This window comes from Mesoplodon mirus, assembly GCF_964341445.2.
Source record: "Mesoplodon mirus genome assembly, chromosome: 4".
In the NCBI taxonomy this organism is placed as follows: domain Eukaryota; kingdom Metazoa; phylum Chordata; class Mammalia; order Artiodactyla; family Ziphiidae; genus Mesoplodon; species Mesoplodon mirus.
In genome coordinates, this window is record NC_138979.1 from 101,017,641 (window position 1) to 101,034,688 (window position 17,048).

General features: G+C 38.0%; 1 protein-coding gene across 1 annotated transcript in view; it reads right to left on the minus strand.

The window, feature by feature from the left end:
• Positions 1-5,129: 5,129 nt before the first annotated feature.
• The window catches only part of TRIM69 (tripartite motif containing 69), a 53,436-nt gene continuing 41,517 nt past the window's right edge, over positions 5,130-17,048 (minus strand). Inside the window, exons 4-7 of the mRNA XM_082617143.1 lie at positions 16,224-16,457; positions 15,429-15,451; positions 15,222-15,346; positions 5,130-5,705 (exon numbers count right to left, since the gene is read on the minus strand). Of these exons, the coding sequence (XP_082473269.1) occupies positions 5,164-5,705; positions 15,222-15,346; positions 15,429-15,451; positions 16,224-16,457 (924 nt within the window). The 3' untranslated portion in view covers positions 5,130-5,163. The remainder of the gene's footprint in view (positions 5,706-15,221; positions 15,347-15,428; positions 15,452-16,223; positions 16,458-17,048) is intronic.

Below are 17,048 nucleotides of genomic sequence, written 5' to 3' on the forward strand. Positions count from 1 at the left end.
TAGTTTCCCCACCCCCCGCCTTACATCAGTTTTGATAAGCTATATTTTTCTGGCGTTGGGTCCATTTAATCTAAAATTTCAAAAATATTGATATAAAGTTGACCATAAAACCTTCTATAATATTTTGTAATGTCTGAAGGCTCTGTGGCAATGGTTCCTTTTCCATTTCTGATGTTAGTTACTGATGTTAGTGCCTTCTTTTCATTTCTTAGTCTCACCAAAAGTTTGTCTCTTTTTTTTTTTTTTTTTGCGGTACGCGGGCCTCTCACTGCTGTGGCCTCTCCCGTTGTGGGGCACAGGCTCCAGACGCGCAGGCTCAGCGGCCGTGGATCACGGGCCCAGCGGCTCCGCGGCATGTGGGATCTTACCGGACCGGGGCACGAACCCGTGTCGCCTGCATCGCCAGGCAGACTCTCAACCACTGCACCACCAGGGAAGCCTGAAGTTTGTCATTTTTATTAGACTTTTCAAAGAACAAACTTATGATATTTTTGATACTCCCATATATTTCTTTTGTATATCCTTAATTTCTGCCCTTATAATTTCCTTCTACTTTTTTTTTGGCTTTAAATTGCTGTTCTTTTTCTAATTTCTTGAAAGAGATGACTGATTTTCATCCTTTGTTTTTCTAATATGTGTATATAAGACTTATCGATTCCCTTTAAACTGTGTGCCAGTTTTTCAGATGTCATTTTTCATTATCATTCAATTCACAATATTTTCAGATTTCCAATAGGAGTTTTTTTGATCCATGGGTTATTTAAAGTATTTAAAAATTTCCAAATACATGTGATTAGTTAATTTTGTTATCGATGTCTGGTTTAAATGAATTAAGGTCAAAGGATATAGCTTGTGTGATTATAATCCTTTTAAATTTGTTGAAATTTTCCTTCTGACTGAAGTATATGGTCAGTGTTCTGTGTGTGTTTACAAAGAATGCCCTGCAGCTGTTGGATGTTCTCAGGTGTTTGGTACAGTGTTCTAACATATGTTCATTGAGTCAAGTTTGTTAATCATATTGTCTGATTCTTCTATCAATTACTGAGAGAGGCATGTTAAAAATCTCCTAAGTTGTTTGTAGATTTATTAATTTATTGTTAATTACTGCTTTATCTATACTGAAATTATGTTGTTAGGTGCATGCAAATTTATACTTGTTACTTTTAGTTGATTGAACAATTGAAAGCATTGAAATATAAAACACAGAACTTTAAAACATGTAGAATAAAACATAGGAGAATATCTCTCTGACCTCTGAGAAGGATTTTTTTGTAAATGAGACACAAGTATTAAGCCATAGGAGAAGATATTTGCAGTGCAAATAACCAACAAAGGATTGGTATCCAGAGTATATAAGTAACACTATGAATCAATAAGAGACAGTCTGATGCAAAAATGGGCAAACATCTGTATAGGCATTTCACAGAAGAGGAAACTTAAATGGTTAATAAAATTATGAAAAGATGCTCAACCACAGTGGTAATTAGGGAAATGCAAACTAAAACCTGGAGATACCATTATGTGTATCCACCTTACTGATAAAAACCGAATTGGCAAAGACATAGATTAATGGGAACTCTCATTGCTGTTGGCAGTGTAAATTGGCACAATAGAGTTGACCAACTGTTCAGCATTACCTACTTGAAGATGTGCATACCCTATGCACCAGTGCTTATCAGGTGTAAACCTAGAGAATTCTTGCTCCCATTTACCAGGTCACATATCCAATAATGTTAATAGCAACATTGTTGCTAATGGCAATAGCAACAGCAACAATTAAAAAAATAAAACAACTAGAAACAACTACTTACCTATTAACAGTAGTTTGGATGTTTAAATGGTTGAATTTTCATACACTGGAATACAACATAAGTTTGAATTTTAAAAAGCTAAGGAAGGCGTACAACATGATTCCATTCATTTAAAGTTCGAAGAACAGACATAATGAAAGTATACTTTCTAGGAATACATACATATGTAGAATAGAAAAAACTAAACAATACATTTGTTGGAAAAACATACCTATGAATTATTTGCAAAAAAGAAAAATCCAGACACAAAATGTAGAATAGTGATTACCTCAGGGCTGGGAGAGATACACAGGGGCCTTCAAAGGTTTTGATACTGTTCTATTTCCAAAGCTAGATAGTGAATTAATGAGTGTTTGTTTCTTCATATTATTCTCCAAACTGTACATATACATTGTATACATGCTTCTGAATGTATTTTACAAGGCATTTTCCTTTTGAGGTTCTCACCTCAGTGAATCCCAACACGCTGACTGGGGCCTCTTTATACTCTACTTCATATTTTGGTTACTATCAGCCTCATCTCCTGTGGCCTGAGAGAAAACAGTATATAAGATAGCCCCAGTCATGCTTCTTAGTGAATACTATTCAGAGTTTATTTCTAGCAGGGAAATCCCATATTGGTGTTTCATAATTCATACTCGTTAGAAGAATTCCTGCCTTTTAAAAAAATGTTATTTTATTTATTTATTTATTTATTTATGGCTGCGTCGGGTCTTTGCTGCTGCGCGTGGGCTTTCTCTAGTTGCGGCAAGTGGGGGCTTGTGGTTCACGGGCTCTACAGCGCAGGCTCAGTAGTTGTGGCGCATAGGCTCAGTTGCTCCGCGGCATGTGGGATCTTCCCGGACCGGGGATCGAACCCATGTGCCCTGCACTGGCAGGTGGATTCTTAACCACCACGCCACCAGGGAAGTCCCGAATTCCTGCCTTTAATTATAGTCTGAGTTCTAAGTAGAGGGATTGTTCAAATTAGTCAGTATAGAATAACCAATTATAAAAATAACCAATTATCTGGGAAAACTGGGGGAAATTTTGTGTCATCTGTGTTAAGACAACTACTGGAGAGCTGAGGTAGTATATCAGAAAAAGTATTAAGATTGACTCCTACAGATAGTGGAAAATATGTATACACCTGTGGCCTGTTCTAATTCCCCTGGTGATCTGAATAAAACATTCATTTTTTCTTTCCCTTTTTTTAAACACAGCTTTATTGTGGTATAATTTACATCTCAAAAAGTTGCCCATTATAAGTTTACAGTTCATTTATTTCTAGTATATTTATATAGCTATGCAACCATCAATACAAAACATTCATTTTTAAGAAGTATATTTTCCAAATCTAGATTAGAATTTATATTCATTCCTACTCATCTTTCATTATGTCCAACTTAATCAATCTTTTCCTTAGAATTTTCTTCTATTCTGGTGAATACTGACCTCCCCTTTCTTTGAACTCTGTAGCACTTGTCTGTCCCAAGGACAGACTTTAGATATCAATTATCTAGAATTCTGTCTATGACTTATCTAGACCCTCTTCTTTCTCCCAAATTCTTTGTCACATTACTTGAAATTTTACAGTGCCTAAAATCCCACTATTAGAATTAGTTACTTATTTATATGGACTGTATATTAGCTAGTAAGTAGTATTGTGTTGATGTAAAATTTTCTGAATTTGATAATTTAGTACTGTGATTATGTAAGAGAATACCTTGGTTCTTAGAAGATACTTGCCGATGTATTTAGGAATAAGAATTATAATGCCTGCAACTTAATCTAAAGTAGTTCAGCAAAAATAACAGTAATAATTATACTCACACACAAAATCATATGGGGTGGATGTGGGGGAGAGAGACTAAGAAAATGTAGCAAAATGTTAATAACTGGTAATGTAGGGGGAGAGTATATGGGAGTTATCATATAAATATGTAATTTTTCCTCTACGTTTGAATTTTTTTTAAAGATTAAAAAAGGAGAGAAATCATGTTCCTTTAGTTCGGTGGTTCCCTGCCCTAGCCACACATTAGTAAGCTTTTACAAACTACGAATGCCTAGGCCCCATCTGCTAGAGATTTTTATTTAATTGGTCTTAGGTGGGGTCCAGGCACCTGAATTTCTTTTATATCCCCCTAGATGAACCTTTTTTTTTCTTTTTATGCTTCTTTTATATCCTTCGAAATATCTAGCAAGGCTCCAGGCACAAAATAGGTCCTTATTACATTCCAGTTAAAATGAATTCTTTTTTTTTAAAAAAAGGTAACTTCTTAAATGTAGCCATAACATGTCATGGCTGTTTGCCCAAATCAGCAGCTATAAATGTATGTATATTGTATATACCAACACTACACGAATATTACCTGTAGTTGTGTGTATCCTTCCCACTATGACAGATAGGATAGAGGGCTTTTATCCTGCCCAAAGAGCTGTGCTAATTGTAATTTTAGAGGGCCATACTGCAGGTCCTAAGTACTGCACCCCTACCCCCCATCTCTCTCAAAAAACCTGTCAGATATAGAGCATGAAGCCCAGTTAGATGGGACTTCCAAAGGAAAGGAAATAGAGGTGGTTCATCAAGGGTACTGCTGAGATCAATAAGCCTAAGAAGTTTAGGCTTAGAAAGAAGGAACAAGCTAGAGGATGAGTATATTGGAGAGGACAAGATGAAATATATGGGTATTTAAATTATAGGCAGGAATGACTAAAAGGATATAGTCAAAAGTAAATGGAAATACTTAAATGTATTTGAATACAGAAAAACAAGTGCTCCATAGGTAGGTAAAGCAAGAAAAAGGGACTGAGAAAGAGTCAGAGATTCGCTGTACTAAAAAGTATCTTGAGAGAATTCAAGACAAGATTATAAACTAGCCCAGAACATTTTATTCTTTAAATCTCTGGAACAGTTTTTTTTTAAATTACAGTAACAAGTTCCAGAAAATAAATGTGTTGCAAAATGTATATTAAAAGATAATTAAATAGGAAGAAGAGCACACATCTAAAAATTAATCTATTGAGTCATTATTGTTGGAGAATAAGAACAGTATGATAGAATTTCTGAGAACGTTTGAAAAGGGTTCCTGAACATCACAATCTCAAGTTGCATTTTGCTCCAGTTATAATAGGATGATGATCATGCTCATGAGAATGGCTCCTGTGTCACAGTAGACCCCAGAGAGTTAGAACGACAGCTTGAAAAGCTCCAGTGAAATCCACTTAGAACAGTGAGAACAGAATTCAGTTTGTGAATCCTCTTTTCATTATTCCAGAGTTCCCCATAAATTGGGAAGAGAAGCCAGTGAGACTGGTAAACTATTTCAATACCTCTTTAATAATGCTTGAATTTATACAACAGTATGACAGATTACTGTGGATGTAAGATATGCAATGGTTCTTTATTCCCTCCACCATCATTAAGGCAAGGGCAGAAGTAGGGATAAACTTTCTCCGTGAAGGTGCTACTGAAGGTGTAAATGTGGGTCATAGTTTTAGCATTGTAGAAGGATACCTGCCCTCCCTCATAATCCAGGTATATGCCCACCTTGTTGAGGTTGTTAGTCAGTTTCATACTACAGGAAGGCAAATCCAGAGCCTTTAGATCAGTTTGGTTCCTTAGTCTTAAAAGCCAGAATCCTTGCTCAGGAGTTAGAGGACAGCTGCCCTTCCGAAGGATGGATTCTCTGACGACTCCAACTGTCCATTTTGTCTTCTTTGCTACTTCTACTTCCCAGTACCACCTTCCAGATGTGAAGCCTTTTGAGCCCAGCACAGCCACACTTGAGTCAAACCTCTCTGGATCATCAGGCATTACCTGCTTAATGTCACCATGCCACACACTGGTTCGGTTTTTGGAGAGCACTAGATTTGGGTGAGCAGTTTTAGGGTCCAGAGTTAATGGAGATAGGCCTAGTAAGAAAATAAGAGAAAGCAGGGCATGGGGGAAAAGGGATGAATGCAGGTTCCCATAGATAGTATTTACATAGACACCAGTGCTTTATCTCCCCATGCCATATACTCTTAGACAGGCAGGTAATTACTTATATACTTTATATTGTTTTGATATCCATGTGGCTATATTCTAGACATTTTTATATTTGTGGTAAAAATCAGACATTACTCTGAAGCAATTATTATACTTAATAAAAAATGCAAATAAGATAAATCTGTACTAATAAATATAAGAAAATACAAATGCTGAAAGGGTAAAGATAAGGTAAGTGGGTCCTAGGAAAGCTTTCTAAGGGCAATAAGCATTTTAGTTTTGATGTAACATCTATGAGATGTATCAGGATGCTTTGGGTAAAAAAAGGCAAAATAGGAATGAGTTAAAAACAGTAGCTTGCATGAGAGAGAAGATAAGGGCTTGCCCGTTAGAAGCAGGTGAGACTGAGCTAACTGGCACAGAATTTAGAGGACAATGGTGATAAGTTTACATTTGGTTTAATAGACACTGGAACTTTTGAGGTCTGGAATGGTTGATGCCACTGATAATCAGAATGTGGTTCACAAACTGTGTAATTGCCAGTCTGTGACAGGATAGTACAGAATTGAGAGTAAGCTTTTAGAAACTTTCATAGAATTCTGACAGTAATTTTGTCAGTTGATTTTGTTAAAAAACTGGGCTTGCACTTTGTAATCTTTGTTATTTTAATTCTACTTTTTCAAGTAATTAATTTATATCGTATTCTACAAACATATCAGTTTTAAAAACTGGTCCTTTATCACAGGTAATTTGACAAGTATTGGTTTAGACAAATCAATGGGCAGCAGTATAAAAAAGAATTTCTAAATAGAGATTGGAAGCATATCAGCAAGAAGGTGACACAAATTCTAGATGTGAGATAATTGAACCTTGGCACAAAATTTGATACAGGAAACACAAAAACTATTGTATGTTCACATCATGGACACAGATACAAATATGCATACATTTGTTGTTAATGGATTTACTTATACTTGGAAGGAAGATCAATCCAGTCTGTCTCTCTCTTCTCAGAAAAGCCTGAATCTTTTCCATCATCCCAAGGATTTTTTCTTTCTAACAAGAGGTTTGAAGAATCCTGAAAATTTCCCATATAGGCTGAATCTTCTCTCTCACACAGATCCTCATCCACTTTGGGTTGTTACTTTTTCCAGTGTGAGAACTAGGATTTCTTTGGAAGTATCATAAAGAATTCCTGCCAGCCTTTTAAGAACCACAGTCTGCGCTCATCACCAAACCTCTGACACCTCCAGCTAGCTCAGCCGGTCTTGGCTTTGAGGATTCCTAGGAGTCAGCTTTGCATCCCCGCTTTTCTTCTTATGCCATGTTCAATCCAACAGTAAGTTCTGTCAGCTCCACATTTAAAATATATTCTGAGCCTACTCAGAATATATAGACAGATAACTTCCACAAATACCACTGGCTTCGAACTACTGCAATAGCTTTTTTTTTTTTTTTTTTTTGCGGTATGTGGGCCTCTCATTGTTGTGGTCTCTCCTGTTGCGAAGCACAGGCTCCGGACGCGCAGGCTCAGCAGCCATGGCTCACGGGCCCAGCCGCTCCGCGGCATGTGGGATCCTCCCGGACCGGGGCACGAACCCGTGTCCCCTGCATCGGCAGGCGGACTCTCAACCACTGCGCCACCAGGGAAGCCCTGCAATAGCTTTTCAACTGTTCTGTTTCCACTCTTGCCTGTCTGCAGCCTATTCTGCCCATAACACGAATGAGATCATCCAGTTCTCCTACTCAAAATGCTCTTATGCTTCCCATCACCCAAGGTAAAATCCAGAGTCCTCACAGAGCAAACAAGACATACATGATTTACCCACTTCTCTGACCTCATTTCCCACCACTTACCACCCCCTCGCCCCATTTAGTTTGGTCCAACCACCTTTGCCTTTTGGCTGTTCCTCGAACATACTAAGCTCATTCCTACTTCAGAGACTTTACACTTTCTTTCCTTGTCCCTGAACACTCTTTCCCCATATGTTCACTCCTTCACATCATTCAGGCCTTTATTCATGCAAGTTCAATAAAATGTTAATGATAGAATCTAGGTAGGTGTAGGAGTGTTCATTGTAAAAGTCTTTAAACTTTTCAGTATGTTTAGAAATGTCCACAGTAAAACATAGGGAGAGGGGACTGTTTGCTCAGAGAGGTTTTCTCTGGCCATTCTATCTAAAATAGCATGTTCATCTGTCTATCACTGTTTGTACTCTTATCCTGCTTTATTTTCTCTCATGAATAATTATTTACTGAGTATACCATGCTTTGTTTTCTTCACAGTAGTTATCACTATGTGAAATTATTTACTTGTTCATTGTCTCTTCCACTGGAGTGTAGTCTCTAGAAGGGCAGGGACCATATCTGTTTTGTTTCCTCATATATCTTCAAAATTTGGAACTGTTCCTAGGTATTCAAGTAACTATTTGTTAAACAAATAAACGAACTTCAATTAGAGTTCCATTTGAAACCTTGACACTAATTAATTTCACCATGCTTCATACTCCTGTTATCCTTGGTATAAACGCCCAGAATGTAGACTCCTCTGATGATGTATTCTCTACTGTACTTTTATCCCCACTCTTCTGTTCTTTACCTCCTCTGCCTTCACCCATCCTTCCACTGTTCCCACCCAACCCTTTCCACTCTGCCCTTTAGAACTACCTCCCTAATTATCTCTCCTGCATCCTCAGTTTACAGAATTCTCTCATCACCTCCTTAATTTAACATAAATCTGGCTGGTTCTTCCAAAAAGCAAACTAACTAACTAAAAACCAGCTTCCAGAAGTTCATGAGACTATTCGTTTTCTAAATTCAGATGCCAGAGATCAGGTTGCCACCACTGCTACTTCCAGACCCCTACTCTACTCCTCATCCTCATGTAAAAACATCACTCTTCATTTGAGACTCTTGTCATTCCATTTCATATTTCCTTCTATCTCTATTTGATGCTATTATGTACAAAGTTCCTGGTTATACCCCCTGCACTTTGGGTTAACCTTACTTCTCTACCCCAAATCCAGCCCATCATCTCAAGTGATTTTACTATCTTTTAGATATAGCTACTCTTCTGTTCTTGAATGTCCTTGACTTTACTGCTGGTGACTTTTGACTCCATTACATCTAAGCTGTCCATATCAATGACTATATTCTGGATCTTGTAGTCATCAGGAACTATTCATTCTCTAAAATCTTCAATTCAGGTATGCCATACTCTTTTTTTTTTTTTTTTTTGCTGTACACGGGCCTCTCACTGCTGTGGCCTCTCCCGCCGCGGAGCACAGGCTCCGGACACGCAGGCCCAGCGGCCATGGCCCACGAGCCCAGCCGCTCCATGGCATGTGGGATCCTCCCAGACTGGGGCATGAACCCGCATCCCCTCATCGGCAGGTGGACTCCCAACCACTGCACCACCAGGGAAGCCCCATACTCTTTATTTTTTGAGCTTTCTCACTCTCATCTCTCCCTACAACCATTACTTGACTTCATTAACATCTCTAGTCCCCTATCTCTCTTTATAATCTCTTTGCTTCCTGGCTTAAAATCCTTCCCTAAACAGTTAGCAGCGATAGCTTTGTTGCCAATAGCCTCAACACTTATCCTCTTATGCTATTTCTGTAGCATCTGCCATGCAACTCTCCAACCTTGGATTTATTCAGCTATTCAAATTAACACTCCAATTCCTGACCATTGCAGGAGGAAAATCACAAAATTGTGCATACAGGTACCACTACAAATTCATTATTCCCACTCTATGCTTGGCCATCAGCACTGCCCAGAACTCTTATATTTCCCAAATCAAATCCTCTCCAATTCCTCACAACAGCAATTTCAAACCTTCAACTCCCACCTCAAACCCTTATTCCACCACTTCCCTCCTCACTCCCAGGCAGAAGACTTCATCTCCTGTTTCACAGAGAAGCTACAGTACATCTTATAGGAATCCCTCAATTCTTCCCACTCATACTGCAAACCCCACCCCACAGAATTGTTCACTTCTACCATCTTTATCTCCTCTCCAGTTTCAGAGGAAACTGTGGAAAGTCAATACCTCTCTCTGCTGTAGCTCTCACTCTTCCCTACTTCCACCAGTTATTCCCTTTCTTATACTGTTGATTTCTGCCTTTCTGCAGGCTACTTCCCTTCAGCATGTTTTCCATTCATACATCTTCCTTCTTAGTGAAACTTCTCAAATGAGTGGTCTATTCACTTCATTACTGCCTCATTCCAAATTACTCCTGAACCCTACACAATAACTTCTACTCATTCCACTCTTTTGAAATTGGCCTTGCCAAAGTCACCAGTTGTTGTTTAAAATATCTCTTTTCCAGTCATTTTCTAAATTGATCTTCGCATTTGGCGTGAATGACCATTCCCTTCTCTTTGACAGTCTCTTTGTTTTAGATTCCATGTGGACTTCATTTCCTGTTTTTTCTTTTATTTCTGTTGCCAGAATTCCTCAGTCTCTTCTGAGGCTTCATTGACCTTCATCTGTTGTTATTCTCTATAACATGCTTTCTCTTTGACTGCATGTTCTCAGTTTCCTTAGGAAATCTCACTTACATGAATAGCTTCAGCTACCCACACTCTATATTGATTATTCCAGCCCTGGCTTCTCTCCTAAGCTCCAGTTAGAATAATTACCCATTTGAATATATTCACTTAGTTGTCCTGTAGGTCAACACAACATGGCCCAAACTGAACTTATCAGCACCCTCCAAAATCTGCATCTCCTGTATTTCCATCCTTGACATCACCTTTCTCTATCCCTTACCACCAGTTACTGTCCTGTATATTTCAGCTCCAGGAATTCTGTCTCCAGAATCTGTTCTTTATTTTTCCATTCCCATTCCCATGCCTCTGGCTTACATCTTAATAATGTTTCACCTAGAGGGTTGCTACAGACTCTAACTTGGTCTTCTAGCCTTTCCTGAGGAGCAGAAACTATGTCTTTTATTTCCATATCCTTGGAGCCCAGCTTAATGCTTAGCATGTAGTAGGCCCTCTAGAAGAGTGTGTTGAATGAATGAGTGAACTTTGGTGATATTTTACTAATACACACAAAACTAAAGGAAATATATTAAAATATTTTAAGTTAAACAATTCCCTACCCTGGAATACATGAAAAGCCATATTGTCATGGTTGCTTTTTCACTGCAGTGGCATAGTTAAGTACTTTCAACAAAGACCAAACAGCCCACAAAGCCTAAAATATTTACTGTCTGACCCTTTACAGAAGTATCAGCCCCTATCCTAAAGCAACAGCCTCATTTATAAGGCAGGAAAGAAGAAAATATGAATCTGCAGAATAAGCAAAGGCCTAGAAATAAGAAGTATAAAGTATATTTTACCAGCGTTTGACCATGGTACATTATTATTAAAATAGCCATCTATTAAATAAATCCCATTTGATTTTCTTAAATGTAAAATTATACCAAAAAGAAAAAAATCAGTTTGTGCTTTAAATGATTGCTAAAAGTGAAATTAGATTTTACAGGCAATGAATACAAGAAGAAAAACACTGTGATCCTGAGACAGCTAGAATTTGCAGCGTAGAGTAACACAGAGGAGGGAGCTGTACATAGAGTTTCAAACATCTACAAAGGGATTCCCTCAAGGCTGTGGCTGAATATTGCCACATGCGTGCAGTGAAACTCATTAAGTCCAGGGAGAAAATCTCCAGAAAGCAGTAGGCCTAATAATTTCTAGAGCTCACACAAGACTGGGAATAGTTTTCAATCCTGTCAGCCAGAATGGAAAAATGTTATAGTATGTAGAACATCAGACAGAGTACTCAGAAGGTTAATACCTTAGAAAATTGGCAAAATTAACCCTAGATTAAAGGCTGCTCTTGAACCACTCTAACAAAGCTTAAAGGCTCATCAAAGCTTAAAGTGTCAAAAGGAACAAAGTTATTTCAAATAACTTCACTAAATGCCAAAGTTAAATCCATAGAGCTTAAAGGATTACAACAAAATTCAGCAAATAGCAGTGTAAAACTGATCATGTTTGACAGCCAGAAGAGACAAATCTCCCATGCAGAATTCCAAATAATTTATGTAGATACTCCACCCTCAAGGAGGAGGGAGCATAACTTCCTACTCCTTAAGTGTGGGCTACACATAGTAACTTGCTTCCAAAGTATACAGTATGGAAAAGGGAGGGGGGAAAAACTTTACAGTGGAGAAACTTGACAAACACTACCTCAGCTAGGTGATTAAAGCCAACATCAACAGTCGTAAATTTGTTGACAGTATGTATGCTCGATATGATGTGATGAAAATGGCACTTTAACTCTGTGGTCTTCCTCTCAATAACTCATAACCCTGGTCTTATCATGAGAAAATCATCAGACAGATTGCAGTAATGTGGCATCCTACAAAATACATGACCAGTATTCCTCAAAACTGTCAAAGTCATCAAAAACATGGAAAGTCTGAGAAACTGTCACAGCCAAGAAGAGCTTAAAGAAACATGACAACTAAATGTAATGTGGAACCTTAGATGGGATCCTGGAATAGAAAACTGACATTAGGTAAAAAAATAAGGAAATCTGAAGAAACTATTGACTTTAGTTAATAGTAATGTATTAGTATTGATTCGTTAATTATAAATCATGTATCACACTAAATATAAGATAATAATAATATAAACTAGGAATGAGGTATACAAGAACTCTCTGTACTATCTTTTCAATTTTTCTGTAAATCTAAAAGTATTCTAAAAAAATTAAGTCAATTAAAAATTTTTAAAAATACCAGCCATGCAAAGCAGCAGGAAAATATGACCTACAGTCTCAAGAAGCTCACGCAATAACAACATGTTAGAAATTACAATAGTGGTGGAATTAGCAAAGACATTAAAACAGCTATTATATATATCTTCCATTTGCATGAGAACGTAGACGAAACAACAACATGGTATGGAGAGAAACTGAAGATATAAAAACTTTTTGAAGAAATGAAAGGTATCTGAAATGAAAAACATCATGAACAGGATTAACAGAAGATTAGACAGTGCAGGTGAAAAGATGAGAGAACTGGGCTTCCCTGGTGACGCAGTGGTTGAGAGTCCACCTGCCGATGCAGGGGACACGGGTTCGTGCCCCCGTCCAGGAAGATCCCACATGCTGTGGAACGGCTGGGCCCGTGAGCCATGGCCGCTGAGCCTGCGAGTCCGGAGCCTGTGCTCTGCGGTGGGAAAGGCCACAGCAGTGAGAGGCCCGTGTACTGCCAAAAAAAAAAAAAAAAAAAAAAGATGAGAGAACTTGAATAGCAAGAGAAGCTATTCAAAATGAAGCACAGAAAGAAAAAAGGCTAAAAAATGCTCAACATCAATGACAAGTGAGACAATTTTAGGTGGTCTAACATATGTAAAATTAGAGTTCCAGAAGGAGAGAAGAAAAGGTGGATAGGTAAAAAAAACTCTTGAAGAAATAATAGCTGACATTTTCCCAGACTTGGTGAAAACAATAAACCCATTGATCCAAGAAACTCAATGAACCACACACTAAATAAATAAAAAGAAAACACACCAAGACCCAGCATAATCAAACTGGTGGAAACAAGTGACAAAAAAAGTAACTCTTACAAGGAGAAAAGAGATAGTACATACAGAGAAATGAATATAAAAATGATAATAGACATCTCATCAGAAACTATACAAGTGAGAAAACAATGGAGTGACTTTTTATATTAGTGAAAAGAAGTCCATTAACCCAGAATTCTATATGAGGGGATATATCTTTCAAAAAAATAAGGTAAAATAAAACTGTGGTGGTATCCAAACATTGTCAAGAGAAAACCCAATATGTAGTGAAAGATGAACAAAGTGACATAAAAATGGAGATTGATATTAAGAGAAACAAAAAGAGTCTTCTAGATCAGCGTGGACAGTACTCCATATGGATGAACCAGAAGCCGAAGTGGGGGAAAAAGAAAAGCTGAAGGCAAAGCGAAAGAAAGAAAAGGGGGAAAGCAAAGCAAAAGCAGTAAAGGCAGTGAAAGGGTTTGGCCTGGTAGACTCTTAAAAATGAAAAATGTCACATGGGATAGATCTTTGATTACAATGTATATATTAGTTTCAGCTTCCACCAAATGAAAACTTTATTTCCATATTTTAACTTGGCCTTTTTCTATTTAAATGCAGCATAACTTCTCAAATTTGTTTTGGGAACTTTAATAAAATATCTCTTTTGATGGAGTTAAAAAAATCAAAAAGATCGACATTATCAAGTTTTAGCAAGGATTTGGAGAAACCGGGACTCTCATCCACTGGAGGTGGGAATTAAGATGGTACCACCACTTAAGAAAAAAAATGTGATAGTTTCTTATAGTTAAGCATATACCTAACATACAACCTAGCAATCCCATCACTAGATATTTACCCTAAAGAAATTAAAACACAAAGATTTGTAAACAAATGTTCAGGCAAGTTTATTCATACTAGCCATAAACTAGAAACTACCCAAATGTCCATCAGTTGGTGAATGAATAAGCAAATTGTGATGTATCCATAAAATACAGTGATTGATACATGCAACAACATAGGGTGAATCTCAAAAAGCATTTTGCTAAGTGAAAAAAGCCAGACAGAAAAGACTACATAATGTATGGTTCCACTTATATGAGATTTTAGAAAAGACAACTAAAGTGAAATAAAGTAAATCAGTGAGTGTCAGTGGCTGAGGCTAGAAGAAAAGGGTTGACTGCAAAGGGGTATGCGGGAACTTTCTGGGATGACAGAAATTTTCTATATCTTGATTTTGGAGATGTTTACATAAGTGTATATATTTGTCAAACTCATCAAATTGTACTTTACAATTGGTGAATTTTATTCTGTGTTAATTATACCTCAGTACTGTTTTTTTTCAGTATCAGTCACCTGCAAAAATTAACAGGGATAGATTTGTGATTTTCATTAAATCAGTAACTACAAATAATAATGAGTCTATATGAAGTCTATAAAAAACTTTATTTAGAGCTTTATTTCTGTAATGATTTTTATAGATCTCTAAACATTCTCCTAAGATGAGATAACTCCATGTTATAAACATCAAGCACAAGAGGAACTGTATTCATACACACAATGAGTATGTACAGTAACCTCCTCCTCCAGGGCAGAGATGCCTCAGGGACTTACATAACTGTTTTAGAAAAACATTAAAATATTGGTTGTCACATTTGATAGAACAATCAAACAAAATCGTAGGCTGAGAAGAAATTCGGACATCAGTCTCTGTTTACCAGTACAAAGTCATAAATTCTTAGATGACGGTAAGAGAAGAAATTCAGTCATACCAACTAGCCTTCTTTTGGCTAAACTTCACCCCTCCCTCTGTCCAGACTCTAACGTACTATTTAGGGCCACAGAAGACATCCCACAGATGAAACATAAAGTGGGAGCCCCAGGAACAAATAACTACTACCCACTGATACCTGGAGAGAGAGTGGACTGCATTTCCCTCCACATCATATACTGGATGGGACCTTTGAACAGGCCTGGGTTCAGCTTTCTGGAGATAAGCTCTCTGGGTGCCAGCACCCTCATTCCTTGCTCCAAGCTGCAGGGGACATAAATCATTTATTCTTAGACATCCTCCAGGGACTGAAGGAAGGGTATTAATACCACAGGGAAACACTTACCTATCCAAGAGAGGTGTGATGTCCTAGGAGAGGAAAGGAGAAATAGAAAGGTTAGATGCCTGTTCATCAGCTCCAGAAATTTCTTTGGTCATACTGGCCACCACCAGAATTTGATGGTCAAAACTGCGATCCTATGCAGATGGTCCCCATCCCATTGCCACCAACTCCTCTCATCCTCCATATGCCTTTTCTGATCTTCATCCTTCATCTATCCCAGGATAAACTGGCTTACTTTGCTCTGATTTTCTAGAGTTCCCTTTTACAGGGAACAAGAAAGAAATTAAGGTTAAGCTGTTTTTACCTACACTGCCACATAGTCTCAGGAGAAAAACACAGTAGGTATTCCAACCCCAAGGCCACTTTTCCTTACTCTGACTAATTAAGCTTCTGAGCACTGAGGTAGTAACCAATGCCACTTTAGAGGTGAAGCGTGAGGAAGCAAAAATTGACCAACAGCTTTTCAAACAGGTCAATTTATGATTGCTGAGAGCCAGTAAAAGATACAACTTTTTGGCAACATTCTTACTTTTGAGAAATAAAGCTTCAAATTTCTTTATGGAGAAATATTAAAACATGCTGGTTTTAATGGCATTTTATTATCTTCTTGTCTAGGAGTGTGAAAGTAAAGCTTTCAACTGAGTATAGGGTAAAAGCAGCCTCCTGCTTTTCTCCCAAGGAACCTTAAAAGAACTACAGTTTTTTTACCCTCCTGGAGGGGAAAATCTGCTTCTACATCCTTTCCAACCCTCTTTCACCCTCTGTTGTACCCATAGTCATGTTGGTATGGAGTCTCACTTTGAGAAAGTCGAAGGAGTTCTGCTGTTCCATCCGTGCCTGGATGCTCACCAACATCTCCCTGGCTAGGAGGCACTGTTCTTGAATGTGGCTCAGATTCAGCTCCATCTCCTCATTCAAGGCTTTCCCCTCTTCTCGGAGCTCATTTAAAGTGTCCTTTTCTTTGCTGTGCAGGAACTGATGCAGCTTTAGAAACTCCAAGGAGATGTGTTGCTGCAGATGTAGCTTGTTTTCCTGGAAAACTCCATGATCATCACCATGGTAATTACTGAGATTAACACTTGGGGATGGGGGCCCACACCACTAACACTCACACAACTTGGGAAATACTATAACAGGAAAATGCATGCAAATGACTGAGAATCAACATTCAACTGTACTAAAAGGAGCCCTTTGGGAGACTTACTCTGTCTTTCCCAGCTCATTTAATAGTTCAGCACGAAATAGTCAAAAGTCATCCTAGGTTCCTATTGCAGTACTGAGGTGGTAACCAATGCCATATTAAATAAGACCGTGGGGTTAATCAAACATTTTTAAATGAATGATAATTCCCTTTTATCCAGAAGTACAAACCAATATCTACCAAGTGATGCTGTTAGACTGGGTCCATATGAGGCTGGAAGAACTGTCCTTTTTTAAGAAATCAGAACTAGGGGAGATGCCATTCCAGCTGCCAGGACAATATAGAAGAAGCAAGAGATGGGCAATGTCTGAAGCACTGAAATTGATAACTGCTACACTGGCATCTCTTTTCTTAGGTGACCTCAACATCCTCATGAGTATGCCATCTGACATCCTGGTTTCTCAGTTCCTCATCATCATTTC